At 45.1% G+C, this 16,015-nt stretch overlaps 1 protein-coding gene across 1 annotated transcript; it reads right to left on the minus strand.

The window, feature by feature from the left end:
* Positions 1 to 4,924: 4,924 nt before the first annotated feature.
* Positions 4,925 to 14,484, minus strand: F3 (coagulation factor III, tissue factor; the record flags this gene model as incomplete). Its single annotated transcript, XM_080691476.1, has 6 exons — positions 4,925 to 5,061; positions 6,240 to 6,399; positions 7,576 to 7,754; positions 9,453 to 9,652; positions 13,195 to 13,300; positions 14,391 to 14,484. 6 exons carry the CDS (start codon positions 14,482 to 14,484, stop codon positions 4,925 to 4,927), a joined length of 876 nt encoding a protein of 291 aa, XP_080547602.1.
* Between the last annotated feature and the right edge of the window lie 1,531 nt (positions 14,485 to 16,015).

Below are 16,015 nucleotides of genomic sequence, written 5' to 3' on the forward strand. Positions count from 1 at the left end.
CCAGGGGCAGTGCATGCCATGTCTTGCAATGAAAGAAAAATGTATTTAGGGGTGGGGGAGATTAGAGATTTCTCTTTTGAAATACTGAGATTGAGATGCCTGTCAGACATCATGCAAAGACGTTGTGCAAGCATTTGGAGCTCCAGTACAACTCGAGTTTGGGGAAGAAGCTGAGGGCACTATGCACATCGGACAGTCATCAGCAGACAGCTAGCTGCTGCGAGCATGTGGCTTTGGAGATAGATAATGGAGCCCTGGCTTGGGTGTATCGTCCAGAGAGTGACTGTTAATGGAGAACGGGCTCCAGTGCCAAGGGAATCCACCTTTAGAAGGTAGAAAGCAGAGAATAATGTCCAAGAAGGTTAGGAAGGGATGAGATGCTCCAGATTCAGGCTTTTACAGGGTCTAGAGAAGATTGGCTTTTGAAGATAGAAAGCAATACAGTATGACTGTATTCTCACAGAATGATGAAATAGTAAATAGAGAAGGTATGAAAATGAAGTGCTATTCTACACGATAAATTTACATTATAGATACCTTTCTCCTTTATATCCCACGGTCAAGGCATATATGGCATCAGTTCAGCTGCTTTTGACTACAAATAACAGAAAACCTGGCCCCAGCTTGCCTAAAAATATTGTCGGATTACGTCCAGTGAAAAGTCTGTGAGTAGGGACTGTAGGCAAGGCTGCACCTGTCAGCTTGGTGGCGTTACAGAGACTCAGCTTGTTTTTATCATTCTGTGCTGCTCTCCAATACATCAGTTCCATTTAAGGCTGCTCCCTGCTGGTGTCAGGAAGAAGTTCTTGGGGATACATATTTCTCCCTTATGTTCATCAAGAAAGAGAGCATCCTACCATCCTCAGAGAAGCCTCAAACTCTTCTGACTTGGTCAGGCCATATGCCCCTGGATTAATTTCTGCAGCCACGAAGAAGGAACGCGCCGACTGGTGAAGCCAGAATCACTCAGATCCCCAGCTGAAAAGCAAAGGCCGTGGAAAAGGAGACCCGGTGTCACCAGAGTTTCTGAATAAATTAAAGTGGTATTGTGCTGCCAGGTGTGGTGGTGCACACTTGTAATCCCAGCATTCGGGAGGCAAAGACAGGAGGACCGTGGTTCGCCGACAGCCTCAGCTACTTAGTGAGGCCCTTTGCAACTCAGTGAGACCCTGTTTCAAAACATAAAAAGACTAAAAAAATAGGACTGGGGGTATAGCTTAGAGGAAGAGTGTCCCTGGGTTCCATTCTCAGTACAGAAAAATAAGTGTCATTGTGTTGCAACAGTAACAAACCTTCTTAGGCAACTGTTGAAGGAAGATAACACATGTTAAATATACAAGTCCTAGAACAAGTATATAAGAAATTTGGGGATGAGTTTACCTTTGGATAGAGGTAATTATGTGTTTATTTAATTGGCAGGTACTCAGATTATAGGCCATTAGCTGTAACTAAGCTCAAATATGAATTTTAAAAATAATTTGTTTCTTATATGTAAGCCAAATTTAGTCAATAGCCTAGATAGTCAATAACCTAGATATCTTTTTAGCCAGGCGTGGTGGCGCACGCTTGTGATCCCCGCGCTTGGGAGGCAGAGACAGGAGAATCGTGCAGGTTCAAAGCCAGCTGCGCGCGCTGGCTTAGGAGACCCTGTTTCCAAATAAAAATGTAAAAATAGGTCTGGGAGTGTAGCCCGGAGGTAGTGTTTCTAGGAACCCCAGTACCACCAAAAAAAAAAAAGAAAAGAAAAATGAAAAAAGAAAAAAAAAGAAAAATATCTTTTTAAAGCAGAAAGTTTAATTTACTACCAATTAGTTTTATGGGATACAATACAAAACAAACAACCAAGTATACTTTGGGCCACTAGAGGGCAGTAGTTTCTGGAAACCAGCATGGTTTTCTGCTCCAGCGCCCATGGATTATAGTGTTACTTTTAGGAGCAGCTGTTTAGTGTCAGCAGTGAGAGGCTGTGTGGCAGCTGGAGGAGAGCCTACATTTGCAGTGTGGAAGCTTTTTTAAAAAATATATTTTTTATTGGTGCATTGTAGTCATACATCTTAATGGGGTAAAAGATGGTAGAGGCATACATGTTCTGCAACTCAGTGAGACCCTGTTTAAAAATAAAAGAATAAAAAATTGGGCAGGGGGTATTAAATGCCTCTGGGTTCCATCCCAAGACCCCCCCCCCCCACACACACACAAAAAAAAAAACAACCCAGGGCTGGGGGTGTATCTTAGAGCTAGAATTCCCTGAGTTCCATCCCCAGTACTGGAAAAAAAAAAAAAAAAAAAAAAAAAAGAAGTAAGCTTATTGCAGTGTGGAAGCTTCTGGGCCCTCGAGTTCTATAATGAATTCTTTCCCTTTGAATAGCCAGATGCCTACCTCATTACTACCCAGACCTGCTTTCAGTCTGCCAAAACTTTCTTCTGTGGGATAATTCAAATTCCTTAGATTATGAAGGCAGGGAATTATATAATGCTCTGATTATTCCTGGCAGGGAAATGCCTGGTGGGGCACCTGCTCCCACAGCCTGCTGTGCCCTCTCGTGGTGCCCTGAGCTCTGGGTCCTGGGTGGCCCCACGTGAGCAGGAGAGCAAGGTAACAGCTGACGCGCCTCCTTTGCAGACACGGACACATTCCTCTCTTTATTCTCTCTGCTGTAAAAGCATCCCTTCCTTCTCCGGTACAACCAAACGCCGCGTCTGTTCAAGGTCCGGCCTCTCTAGCACCACACCGATTGATTCTGGCAACCAAACCAAACCAACAAATAAACTGACTGCTGGTCTGTTTTGTTTGCTTCTCTCAAATGCCTTCCCCCACTGTTTAATGGGGACACACCGTTTATAGGGCTCATTCTTCCTTACAATGTATTGTTATGTCCAATATTTAGTTTTATTGACATTGCTCAGAGTTCTCTGTTGCAAAGGAAGAAAATGGATTTTAAATTGGTTAACAATTGCATAGCAAACTTAGTCTCTTCTCTCTTAAAGCTTGCCTGGTGTGTCTCTGTGGGGCTATTTCCAGGTGGGTGTGCCACCTGGAGGTTTTTCCTGGTGACGACAGCCAGTTTCCCACAGCAGAGACCAAAAGCAGTTTTGTGGCTCAGCTAGGCACCAAGAGCCTCATTTGTTATTATCTTCTTTCTATATATAAGTGACAGAACTGGACTGGTTGGCTACATCTGAATGGAGGACTCACTGTTTCCACTCTGTAGGAGTAAGTTCGTTCGTTCTCTCTCTCTCTCTCTCTCTCTCTCTCTCTCTCTCTCTCTCTCTCTCCTTGGTGGTATGGGGATTGAAGCCAGGGGTGTTCTACCTCTGAGCTACACCCCCAGCCCTATACATATATATTAAATTTTAAAACAGCATCTCGCTAAGTTGCTGAAGGCCTCACTAAGTTGCTGAGGCTGGACTAGAACCAAACCAAACCAAACTAACAAATAAACTGGCTCCTTTGATCTTGCAGTCTCAGCCTCCCAAGTACTGGGATTGTAAGCACGCACCAGCACACTCAGGTCTCCTCTTTTATTATCATTTTACCTAATTCCAATACCATTACCTAAATAATTTTTTCCCTATTTAACCTTCATCCACAAGTCAAACTTATACCTATGGGAGAAACCTTTCCCTCGAGTCTGCACTAGATTGCTGTATTTCCCCCACTTCTCTGCCCACTGCCATGGGCCCTGTGCCCACCAGGGGGCGGTGTGTTGCAGGCTTGGCCACTTGACTCCCAGGTCAGCGGTGGCATGTAAACAGAAGTGACAACGTGCCAGTGTGGATGGAGCCCAGGTTCTCAGACGTGGCTTAAAGTTTGAGACCAGGACTGTCTGTTTCTACCAGTTTTTTTTTAACCTCTGCCCTGATCTAAATAAAAACTTCTATATTTTGGGTCCTGCAATGAGGAGACACTGAGAGACACTACAGCCAAACTACAATGATCAAAATGTAGTATAAGTGAAAAATAAAGACATTTTGTTATAAGCCACTGAGATTTTAAAGAGTAATTTTTTTTTACTATAGTAAAGCTGACTAAGGCAAATACCAAGTCATAAATAATAAATGGAAGACATAAAAATTACAATAGTCTCAGTTCCCAATCACCTTTATTTATATAAAAGTATATTAAATAAATTATCTCAATATATACAAATAGAATCTATATAAATAGAAAATACCCATGTACAAAACCTTTAAAAAATTATATAAATATATACAACAGTAACCATAGAAGTCTTAAGTACCTTAAACCATAAACTCTATGTCGTTTCTTCGCATAGTAGTCTTGTAAAAATATAGTTAGTTGTCAAATGTTTAATCAACACCACTTAAGTCAGTTAAAGTGCTAAACCATAATGCATATTAGGAAAGTGCCCCAAACAGAAGTCTCCTGCCATTAACACGTTACTGTAACAGTTTGCTAATTGCTTTGAACTTCCAAAAGTAAAAGTACCCTTAGGGGGAGTCTACACACCCTGTTACAAAAGGCTAGATGTGTGTTAGAAAAGTTTACCCAATTTCCACTTTGTTCTCCTATAGCATTGGAAGTCAGCTCCTCGGAAAGCCCTCAAGGTCCACCTGGATATTTTAAGGTATCCAATCGTTTGTTTTTACTTGGATGGCCTAGTTTTGTCTTGAGTGTAGAGTATACAATGTAAAGCACGTGCAAAAGGTGCCGTAGTGTGAAAAAGCGAAGACCACCAGGAGTGTGGCCGTACAGTTCATTACATTCCAAAGGGACTAAGGCTGATGTTAAAACCAGAACGCAGACTGCGGTAACTGGTCACATACAAAGCTTCTCGGAACCCGATGGCCTACATGCCCCCAAATGCTCATTTGTGTTTCCGTGTATTTTATGGCCTTAAACATTCTTGGTCACAGTGCAAAGCAGCATCTTCAACCCTTAGCAGCTCCCACCACGCTTCCTCTACACAAGGTTCAGCGGCGAGCCCTCCTTCCCACTCCGCCTCGCTCTGGCCTTCCGGCACTTGTAGAGACACAGGGACAGGAGGATGATAAAGATGATGACCACGAACACCACTGCTCCCACGAGGAAGAACATTTCTGAAAAACACAAGACACCAAGTCATCCTGGAGAACTCGCATCCCGTCTGCCAGTGGGTAGGATCGAGGGCCTGACCCCAGACTAAGCCGTCCTGCTTTTTAACAATTTGCCATTTTTCCTTTCTCTCTTCCCACCACATTTAGATGAGGAAAGATCTTGGCAGGCCCTCCATGTTTTAGAGGAACTGATCATGGCTCAAAGCAATAAATGGGCCACTTAATGTTCACTTTCTAGAAAAGATAACATGTAGCCAGAAGTGAGAAGGGCTGTTGTGCTTGGTGGCAGTGACTCCAGCAGATGAATGCTGAGGACAGAGCATGCTCAGGCGCTACCAGACGCAGGCGAAGAAGAGACGGTAACCGCTGGCGCGGGGGGAAGAGGCTTCCTGCTGGAGGCGGCCTCTGGAACACCTCTCGGAGCACACATTTCAGCAGAGACTAGGCAGGGAAGCAAAGGCCTTGCTGCACACCAGGGCAGAGGTGATGGAATTACAGCGGGGCTTTGGGATGCTGGGATGAAGACTCTTCAGGCCAAGGGTGGGATCAGCCAGGGGGGTGCAGGGCCAAATGGAAAGCAAGCCTTCTCCTGACAACAGCAGCAACAGGAAAGAATATCCCACTTGAACATGTTTGTATCCTTTAAAACCTTGTCTCAGAAAGGAGCTAGGTTGTCATCACCATTCTCTGACTCCTGTGGTCCCTGAAGGTACTCAGAACATTTTCCTTGTAAAGCCCAGAGAGAGACTCTCAAGCTTTCAGCTTCAGGCACATGTCTGAGCGCTCAGTGTGTGTACGCATGGCCTCTGGGGTAGCAGCCCATCCTGGGTGCTTGAAAATGTCAACTGGGTATCGCTGTAGCTGGTGCAGAAATCATCATAACAGCAGGAAAAAAAAAAAAAAAAAACAGCCCGGAGAAATCTGTGGTTTGATGAATCCTAAACATAATCTCTATACCCAGGAATCCACAGATAATTCAGCACATGACGGGTGCTCACAGAAACATTTGCTAATACAAGGAAGCAACAGAGAATCATTTCTAAATGACCCCCAATCCTAAGAAAGCCTGACACTACCTCCAATGTAGTTTTTTTTCTGTTTAACAAAAGAGGGCATCCTATCCTGGTTCTGCAGCGGTGGCATCCAAGCCCCCCAGAAAGGTGGCAGGCAGGCGCCCTCACCTCTGAATACTCCTTTCTTATGGCTTGTGCACTGAATAAGGCTTTCTGGACTCTTCTGGTTCGTTTTTCGGTATGGAATCACAGCTTGGACACTGAAACAGTAGTCGTTGTCTTCATCCACATCAATCACAAACTCATTAGTGTTTGTACTGGCTGTTTTCTGTGAAAAGATAAAGAGTTCTTAATTCATCCAGGCTAAGACTGAATTCCTTTCCCTTTATTAAGTTGCTGTGGAGGTAAAAACCTGAACTCTAAGCAAAGCCCACATGGACACCATGAACACACTTGGTTAATCAGTCACCCCTGATAACTGCCAAGCATGTCTTTGCCAAGACTAAAAAGATCAAATTTAGGCATAACCAACCCAATTTAGCCCTTTTAAAAAATATCTGCAGGAACTGGGAGTGGTAATACAAGCCTGTAATACCAGAATTTGGGAGGCTGGTACAGGAGGATTGCAGGTTTGAGGGCAGCCTCAAACTTAGCAAGGCCTTCAGGAACTTAGTCTCTATTTCAAAATAAAATAGGCCAGGCATGGTGGCGCACGCTTGTAATTCCCCGCGCTTGGGAGGCTGAGACAGGAGGATCACATAGGCTTGAAGTCAGCCTCAGCTATTTAGTGAGGCTCTCAGCAACTTAGTGAGACCCTATTTCCAAATAAAATATAAAATAGGTCTGGGAGTATAGCCTGGAGGTAGAAAGCCTCTGGGTTCCATCCCCAGTACCACCAAAAATAAAAAATAAAAATAAATAAATAAATAAATAAATAAATAAATAAAATAGGGCTGGAGGTGTAGCTCAGAGGTAGAATGCATGTGTATGTGTGTATATACATACATATATACATGCATACATATCTCTATATATGCATACACATATATACATATATGTATATACATGCATATATATTATACACACACAGGAAAGAAAGAAGGAAGGCTTAACCACTGAATAGGAAGTAGATCTGGGGGATAAAGATTTAGCTGAGTAGTAGAGCACCAGTCTAGCATGTGGGGTTTGCTCCCCAGCAACATTAAAAAATAAGAAGAAAAGAAGAGAAAGTAAATTTTATCTCTGGGATCTTCATGTGAACTGTGAGCGCTGACAGGACCTGTGGAGATGGCCTGGTCCAGCGCATGGCAGAGTCCTGCCCAGAGTGATGTGGCAGCTCAGAGTCACAGGCAGAATCAGGACTCACACCCCCCCCTCCCGCTCCAGCACACCACCCTCTCAAACGCTCCTGCTCTGCTGCGTTCGAACTAGAGAAAGAAAGGGCTGTAAAAACCAAGGACCCACAACTTAAAACTAGGCATAAAAACAAATGAAAACTTCTCACCTTTCCTGTGCTTGAAGCTTTCCAGTAATAAAGTATATAATTTAATTGATGGTCAAAAACCTCCCGGAGGCTTAGGAACGTGCCATTCTTTCTGACTAAGGTACGTGCGTCTTGTACCGTCACATTTAGCTTTGTCCCAACTTGTTCAAAACTCTGGATTGTCGGTTGTCCAAGTTTTGCTGAAATGTAGAAGATGAGCTTGGTTATAACCAAAATAACCTATGCAAAATAACCCTCATTTAGTTGTCAAGTGAACAGCTCCTTCATCTCGCATGTATAACACCTGAATGGAATCGAGGCCCGGGTAGCAGTGGCCCAGGTGGCCCCACGGCGGAGTCCTAAGACCTTCTATGGCTGTACCATAGGAAATCAGCTGCAGAAGAAATTAATTTCCCTTAGAGTCACGTCAGAAAATATAAGAAGGAACATGTGAAATTAATTTCTATAACATACTTAACCCAACATATCTGGAATATGATCATCTTAATGTAGTCAACATAAAAAACACTTTGAAGTATTTTATATTTTTTCAAAATTCAGTGTTATTTTAAAAAATTCAGTGTGTGTGTGTGTGTGTGTGTGTGTGTGTGTGTGTGTGTGTTAGTTACTGGGGGTTGAACCCCAGTCATTCTATCTCTGAGCTGTACCTCCAGCCCTTTGGAGCAAAGTATTTGTGTGTATACTCAAAACAAAATAGTTTCTATCTTACACCAACAAAGGATTTGAACTAAATTACAAAAACTCAAGATATTTCAGAGGAAATCAAGAGGATATTGTTAAGTGAGGAGAAAATGATTGTCATTTGATCCTGTCGTCCACTGTCCAGCCCAGCGCCATGACAGTTTGTAAAAGCACTGAGTGTCAAGCAGGGTCTGGCCTGTGGGGGTCAGGGAAGGTGGCCACATTCATGTAATGAGCAGTAATGAGACTGGTGAAGTAGGTACCAGAAGGAAAAGTTGGTAGCTTGTCCCTACACCTCTGCCCACCGTCCCTACCTGGAGAAGCTTTTCTCTGAGGCAGAGCAGAGTGAATATGGAAATGGCAGTAATATACGCTTCATTCTAGCCAGCAAGCTTTACAAGAGAAGCTGATGTCACTCTTACTATTTTGATACCAGGAACTGAACCCAGATGCATTCTCCCTTCAAGCTACCACCTCAGACATTTTTTTTCCTCCTATTTTGAAACAGGTTTTCACCAAGATGCTGAAGCTGGTCTTGAACCAGATATCCTCCTATCTCAGCTTCCCAAGTACTGGGATAACAGGAGTGTGTCACCACACCTGGCACGTGTTGTTTGTTTAAAATACCTAGCTCAGAACCATAGATGTTCTGAGCTAGCTCACAACAAATACCTAGCTCACACAGTGTGACAAAAAGTTTTGAAGATACTACTTGGCAAGAATTTTCTGCATTCCCTCATTATGTCCTGGGGCAACTTTCTGGATGAAAGAGGAAAGTAAAGCATCCCCCATTTTCAAAACCAGCAGGAGAAAGGCAAGCTGAGGGCTGGCAGGTGCTGGCACATCAGGACTCAAATCAAATTCGCCTTATTGATAAAAGTCAGCAGCCCAAGCATAGGCTCAAAGGGCTTCCTCGTGGATTCACGAACATTTAGAAAAAAACCTAAATAGGGATCAGGTGCAGACCAGGGCAGAAGGGTGCTGGATGACACAGTTATTGACGCCAAAGCTCACATTCTATGAACCTCCTGCCACATCTGGGATGACTGAGTATGGCTGTGGCACTTACCAACTTTTGAGACAGGTGTGTTTATGAGTATGCATTTCATCTAGTGGTCCTTGGGGGTCACAAGACACATGACTATTCAGATGCTCAGAAGAGTAAGAATGAAGGTATTGGAAACCAAGCTACTTACTCTCCAGGTAAGGCACAAACACTGGGGAGTTTTGAAAGGGGGGTTCGTCAACAGAATCGGTGGCATCTTGGTTCCTTGACGGGTAGGATAAGACCCTCGCCATGTATGCCAAATGCACATCCTCCACGGTCTCATCGGTAAGGTCACATTCTGTCTCTGTTGTGTAGAAGCACTTGCTTTTCCAATCATTGTATCCAGAACTAGAGAAAGACGAAGAAATAGAATATGTTGATCTGTATCCACAAGACAGATGGCTTTCTGGCTGTGGTGTTCTGTGCTATTGATAAGAGGATCCATGACCAGCCCCAATGGGGCACTTATGATGCTGAGCACATAAGATGCATGAGTGCGTCTACCCAGGAGGAGGGCTGGCCTCTGCAGGTGTCCTGGCTTTGCAGATAAGGCAACTAAGGCTCAGTGAAACAGAGTGACTTGCTCAAAAATCATACCGCAGGACTTTGAACTAGACAATTGTTTCACTCCCGGGTCTGTGATCTTAACATGGTTAAATCTCTCTTTTAAAATGGAGGTGCTCTGTCATGGCTACTTTATTATTATTATTATTATTATTATTATTATTATTAGTAGTAGTAGTAGTAGTAGTACTGGGGGTGGAACCCAGAGGCTTTCTACCTCTGGGCTATACTCTCAGCCCTATTTTATATTTTATTTGGAAACAGGGTCTCACTAAGTTTCTGAGAGCCTCACTAAGTAGCTGAGGCTGGCTTTGAATCTGAGTGATCCTCCTGTCTCAGCCTCCCAAGTACAGGGATTACAAACGTGCGCCACCACGCCCAGCTCATGGTTACTTTAGAGAAAGAGATTTCCATCAGGACCCAAATACTTATTAGTCTACTTACACATTACATTCTGTTTATTGCATCACTTTCTATACTATGTAGAGTGAGATTTATGTAGTGATAAAGTCTATTTAATAATACATTCTATATAATTATATTTTATCATGGCCATTATTTATGTGGTTATTAATAATTTATTGATGCTACTATCTTTCAGGTACTATACTGAATCTTTTATACATGTTAATTCATTTGATGTAATCTTTTCAAGAAGTGCCAGATTAAACACACACACACACACACACACACACACACACACACACACACACACACGGGAATATAGATGCTCAGAGACACTAAATAACTTTCTAAGGTCACATAGCTAAAGAGTGGTAGAGCTGGGTCTGTTTGTCTCCCTATACTACATAACAAATGTACATACAAGATGTGAACATATCTCATCAAAGATTACAGAAACTATACAGGTACCACCTATCAAAGTCTGAGATTACAAGGCTAAAAGACAGAGCTCCCTTTTGAAAGACACCACTGAAGAGGAAATGGCTTAAAGGACTTCTTCTGAAAATGAAGATCTTCCAAAGAACCAACACAATCATAGGCCAAGTGTCACTGCAAATTGGTCCACACATTCCCCTCCCATGGAGAGTGACAGAAGTCACCGCTTTCTCTCAGCATCATGCTGCCGGGGTCTGATCCATTCCAGGAAGGCTCCAGCCCCACTTTTTCCAGAAATCTCCAGACCAACCCCATTGCTCAGTACTGACTGCTCCCTTCCCTCTCCCCAGCACCATACTGCCACTAAAGAACTTAATATGACACACTCTCTTTGCACTAGGGGTCCTGCTCTTGTGCTCCCTGCCAAGCCGCAGGGCTTTGCTATGAATAACATGATCTGCCTTCACAGGTTTATGGAACACACTGTCAGGGGAAAACAAGTCACCATATAGATTCAGTTCTCTAAATCCACACATAAGAGCCATTAATGTGTATTCTTTAAGACTCAAAACTAAGTAACCAACCTAAAAGGATTTGGTAAGCACATTCTTTATTCTAAGATTAAAAACCCAACATTGATATTGGAATATTTTGGTTTTTTATGGTTATTTAATTTTCTGAGATAAATAAAATATAGAGAGGCTATTTTGGTTTATAATGACCCAAATGTATTTTTATATATTTCTACATTGAAGCGTAAGTGGGAACATGGTAATTCCTCTCTATCACTATGATAGCTATAGATAGCCATGTCTATCTATCATCTTTCTATTCAAAGGTATTGCTCAGTGGTGGACTCTGCGGCCACATGCTGTCTGGGAGAAGCAGTACTTGGTTCCTCCCAGCTCACAGGCAGGAACCAGGAGCTCTATAGCTAAGTTTAGCACAAGGGCCTGATATCACGCTAAGTCCTGAAATCCTGTCAACAGGCAAAGGAGGGTCAGGTCTCTAGCAAGGTCCTCTGAATGCCATTAACAGCATTAGCACTTTAAAAGCATTTAAGGGTTCTTAGGGGGTTGCAGACCCCCCCAGATTTGGAAATAATAAAATCCCCTCCTGAATAACTAAAAAATCCCAACAGAATACAGACTATCACTAAATTCAGATACGGGTTGTTTTCTGGAAGCTTTGTAAATTCAGCTTTAGATTCTGCCCCTGCAGAATCAATATTAAAGTGATGACTTGGTGCTAAAGCTTGAGCCCCTAAAGCTTTCTGACCACCGCTGAAGCCTGTTTCCAAAGGGGAATGTGGCTGGAGCTCTGCCCACCCTGTGGCCCTGGCTCTGTGTCTGCAGAGTGTGGCGGTGCCGCCTGCTGCGGAGCCAGGCTTGGGCGGTGAGCTGTCAGTGAGAGACAAGGCTTGAATGAGCCCAGCAGTCCAAGAGAATTGAAGGTGCGGGATTTGGTCAATCTATACATGCGTGCAGACACACAAGTGCTCTTCCCTCCTGGTTGAACATCAGTTGTTATGAGGTTCATTTTTGAGGAACAAGAATGTCTACCTAAAGGCCCCATCTTATACCTAGGACCTGCTTTTCTAGTACTTCAGACGGCTTCACGAAGCTAAAACAAAATGGCAAAACACCATTAATTTTTGCTAGTGATATTCTTGTGTCTTTACACAATTAATGTTAATATAATTTCCAAAGCAGCCTGTCCTCAATTTCTTAAGATCTCTATCAAGCCTCCTACAACATTTCAGAAACCAAAAGTTTGCCAAGAACATGGTGAAAGCCATCAAGGTAAACGGAGAGCACACCCTGTGCATTTAGAATGAATAGGCTGCAGACCAGCTCCTCCAGAGAGCTGTCAATCAGAGACAAGGCTGAATGAGCCCAGCAGTCCAAGAGAGCTGAAGGTGCAGACAATGGGTCCTGTAATATTTCTGGGAGGCTCAGTGAGTCAGGAATTTGGCCCGCTCTGGTTGTATCATGGATACAACCAAATTTGATTCACAGAGTCCGAAGATTAATGAATCAAACACTGCCTACGGGCAATGTATACACTGGAATTCCTCCCCACCTTCTCCCCAACATGTTAGGCAAAGCTCAGTCTAGACAGTTAGCAAAGGAAGAAAGACATCTGTGCTTAGATGAGATTAGTTATCACTAATCCTAAAGCACACTGTCAGCGTCTGCTCAAGAGGGCTCACCTCCTCACAGCTTATACTCCATTGATGATTTTTCCCATTATTTCCAAAATCACTGTTAAGTATAAGATCTGGAAATACTGTGGACTTGATAAAGTAATTTGCTGGACAGCAAATTGCCATGGATGCCCTCTTCTTTGTCATCTGCTAAATAACCTCATCCAATAACCAGTAAAGACATATGTACTCAGCACGGGAGAGTAGAAATACCAAAAACCTAATTCTTTATTTTATTTTATTTTATTTTATTTTTTTTTGCGGGGGGAACCTAGCTTACCTTATCTGAACAGTGTAGACATAATTGACCGGTTTGGGTTCCCACTCCAAAATTGTCTTGAAATTAGTTGATTTCCAAGCTAAATTATATGCTTTTACCGGAGTGCCTTTGAATAATAGAGAAACAGCTATTATTACGTGTACTTCTCAGCCCATGACTCTGTGCTGACAGTTTAAAACACCTTCCTAACCTCCCATCACCATATATAAACTTTGCATTTTTGTCTTCTACCTCAAAAGCTTCACTACTAAGAGGGGAAAAAAATCTTCAATTTTTCTATACCACAAATTTCTTCTTGACAAGATCCATGGACACAGGCAAAGACCTTAAAATCCTTGTTTGAAAATACTCATGGGGCAGGCCCTGTCACAACTTGAACTAGAAACACAGCCCAGGAGCCACCAATGTCAGGGTCAAACTCAGCGTCAATTCATTAGAGAAGGTTGGCTAGAAAGGATTTTCAATGTTAGTTAAAGGGCAAGTCTCACATGTGTGATAAGATGATTAGGAATTCATACAAAAGGGGAAAAAATCAAAATTGACCTTTTCCATTTTTTAAAACGTCTCTATATTTGAAACTTCCACTGAGACCAAGGTGGCCATGTGACCTGTCACATCACTGGATGTACTGCATCCAGACGCCTTATTAAGGACTTTTGGCCAATATTCTGAAGGTCTTGGTCTCTGCCTATGCCCAAAGGACAAATAGGCACGAGTTACGGACAAAGATGTGTCTGATCCAATCCAAGCAACATTTCACAGAGGGATTGCTTCTACCCAAATCTAAAACAAAGACCATTAAAAAAAAAAAAAAAGACCAGGGACTCACTTATTAAAAGAAAACACGCATAGAATGAAAGATAATATCCAGATCCATTCAAGGCCCCCTGACACGTGCAAATGAGGATCCATGTCCCATCACCTTCAGGGTAGCAACTCACTGGGCCGCTCTCCCCTCAGAGTCAAAGCAGGAGCCTAACTTCGCTTAAATACAAGGATGCCCGAGCCCGCATCTTGAGCGGAAGGGGCAGTGGGTCTGGGCGCCAGCTCTCTGGGCAGGTCCATTCAAACCCGGCTGCGGGAGCGCGGCCGGGTGCCCTCCGCGCGGAGGGGCCGCGGGGCGCCCGGGGGGACCGAGGCAGCCGCCCCTCCTCCCGGGCTGCGCGGGGCTGGGGATGCGCGCGGGCGCCACTCACCTGCCGCGCCGGCCACCTGGCCGAGGACCCAGCCGAGCAGCAGCGTCCGGGCGACGGCGGGCCGGAGCCGCGCGGGCCGGGCGGAGGTCGCCATGTCCAGCTGGGGGCGAGGGCGGCGGAGTCCGGGGCGCGGGAGGCTGCGGTGCGGGGCGGTGCGGAAGCCCCGAGTCTGCCCCGGCCCGGGAGGGGCGCGCTATAAAGGCCGGGGCCGCCCCCGCCCGGCGCGGGCCACTGGCGGGCGCGAGGGGCGGCCCCGGCGAGTCCACACCCCCGCCCCGCCTCCCGGCCGCGGAGGCTCCGGGACCCCGCGGTGACTCACCGGACCCGGGCGGGAGTCGGGCTGCCCCGCCCGCCCCAGGTGCGGAGGGAGCCCCGGGCCCCCGGCCCGCACGTCCAGGGGCAGAAAGGGCGCGCGGGGGAGAGTGCTGGAGACGGCGGGAGCGGTTCCCCTCCCACTTGTAGGCGGTGGAGGCGGCGTCTGCAGCAGTCGGGAGGAGGAGAGGCTGGGCGCCCGCGCGGCGCGGAGCCCCCCGGCCGAGGCTCTGCAGGGCAGCTGGGTGCGCAGAGCGCCCCGCCCAGCTCCGCGCTCCCGGGCTACCCCGAGGGGCGAGGACCCGGCCCGCCCACTTTCCATAGCATTATGTAAAGCGGCGTGGACGCAGGTGCCTGGATATGAAGGGCGCTCGCCCACGGGGCTGAAGGTCAGCTGACCCGGGGCGACTTGGGGTAGTGATTGGGGAACCGCAGCCCCACATCTGGCAGTGTGCCTCTGGGAGAATTTTACTGCGACATCTGCAGCGCTGTGGTTCCAGAAGGGGCAGTTCTCACGTCAAGTGAATTCTACTCAAGTGCAGAGAAATAAAAAAAGAAATCGAAAAAATAGAATCAGACTTTCGGGCTCCTAGTTTTTGTTTTTTCTTTTGTTTGTTTATGCCCCCCCCCCCCCATCCCCATCCCGGTACTCTGGAATACAACCCTGGGCCTTTCACATGCTCAGCTCTCATACACCCCAGCCCTCTGCCACTAATTGTAAACATTGTTTTTTCTGAATAATTCCTTTTGGGTAGCTCCATATACCACCTTGACAAAGCGTCCTCATCATTCCTTTATTTTCACTCTGCGGCCTACACTACATGGCCGGGGTGTTCTGGAGAGTGGGGTTTGTGAAGTCAGCCATGCATTTTAGTGCATACCATGCACAGATTCCATAGAGCCCGCGGAGCCATAGTATTATGAAATTCATCTTAAATGAAATAAGCTTTGCAAAACTTTATTCTCTCTTTGCCTGAGCTGAGCCGGTGCATCTAGGTTTAGCCCATGCAGTACTTCCTAGAAGCTGAAAGCGGTGCTCACTGGTTTCCTTTTTGAGCCCTTTTCCAGCTCTCAAACCCACAAGGTTTATATTTGCAAATCTAAGCTTGCAATCCTTCTTTTTTCAGTCTCTGGTCTGCATCATTTTCCCTGGTAGCTCTTCAGCCCCACCTGCGATGTGATTCTTTGCTTTCTGTAGTTGAAGGTAAAGAGAAATTATTATACTTTAATCAAATGTACCCCGATCTAAAACTCTCCCCGTGCAGAATAATTCCATTTGTAGTCACTCTTGAAACCAATTGGGGGAGGCTTTT

Source organism: Muscardinus avellanarius (assembly GCF_963383645.1).
Source record: "Muscardinus avellanarius genome assembly, chromosome: 3".
Classification (NCBI taxonomy): Eukaryota; Metazoa; Chordata; class Mammalia; order Rodentia; family Gliridae; genus Muscardinus; species Muscardinus avellanarius.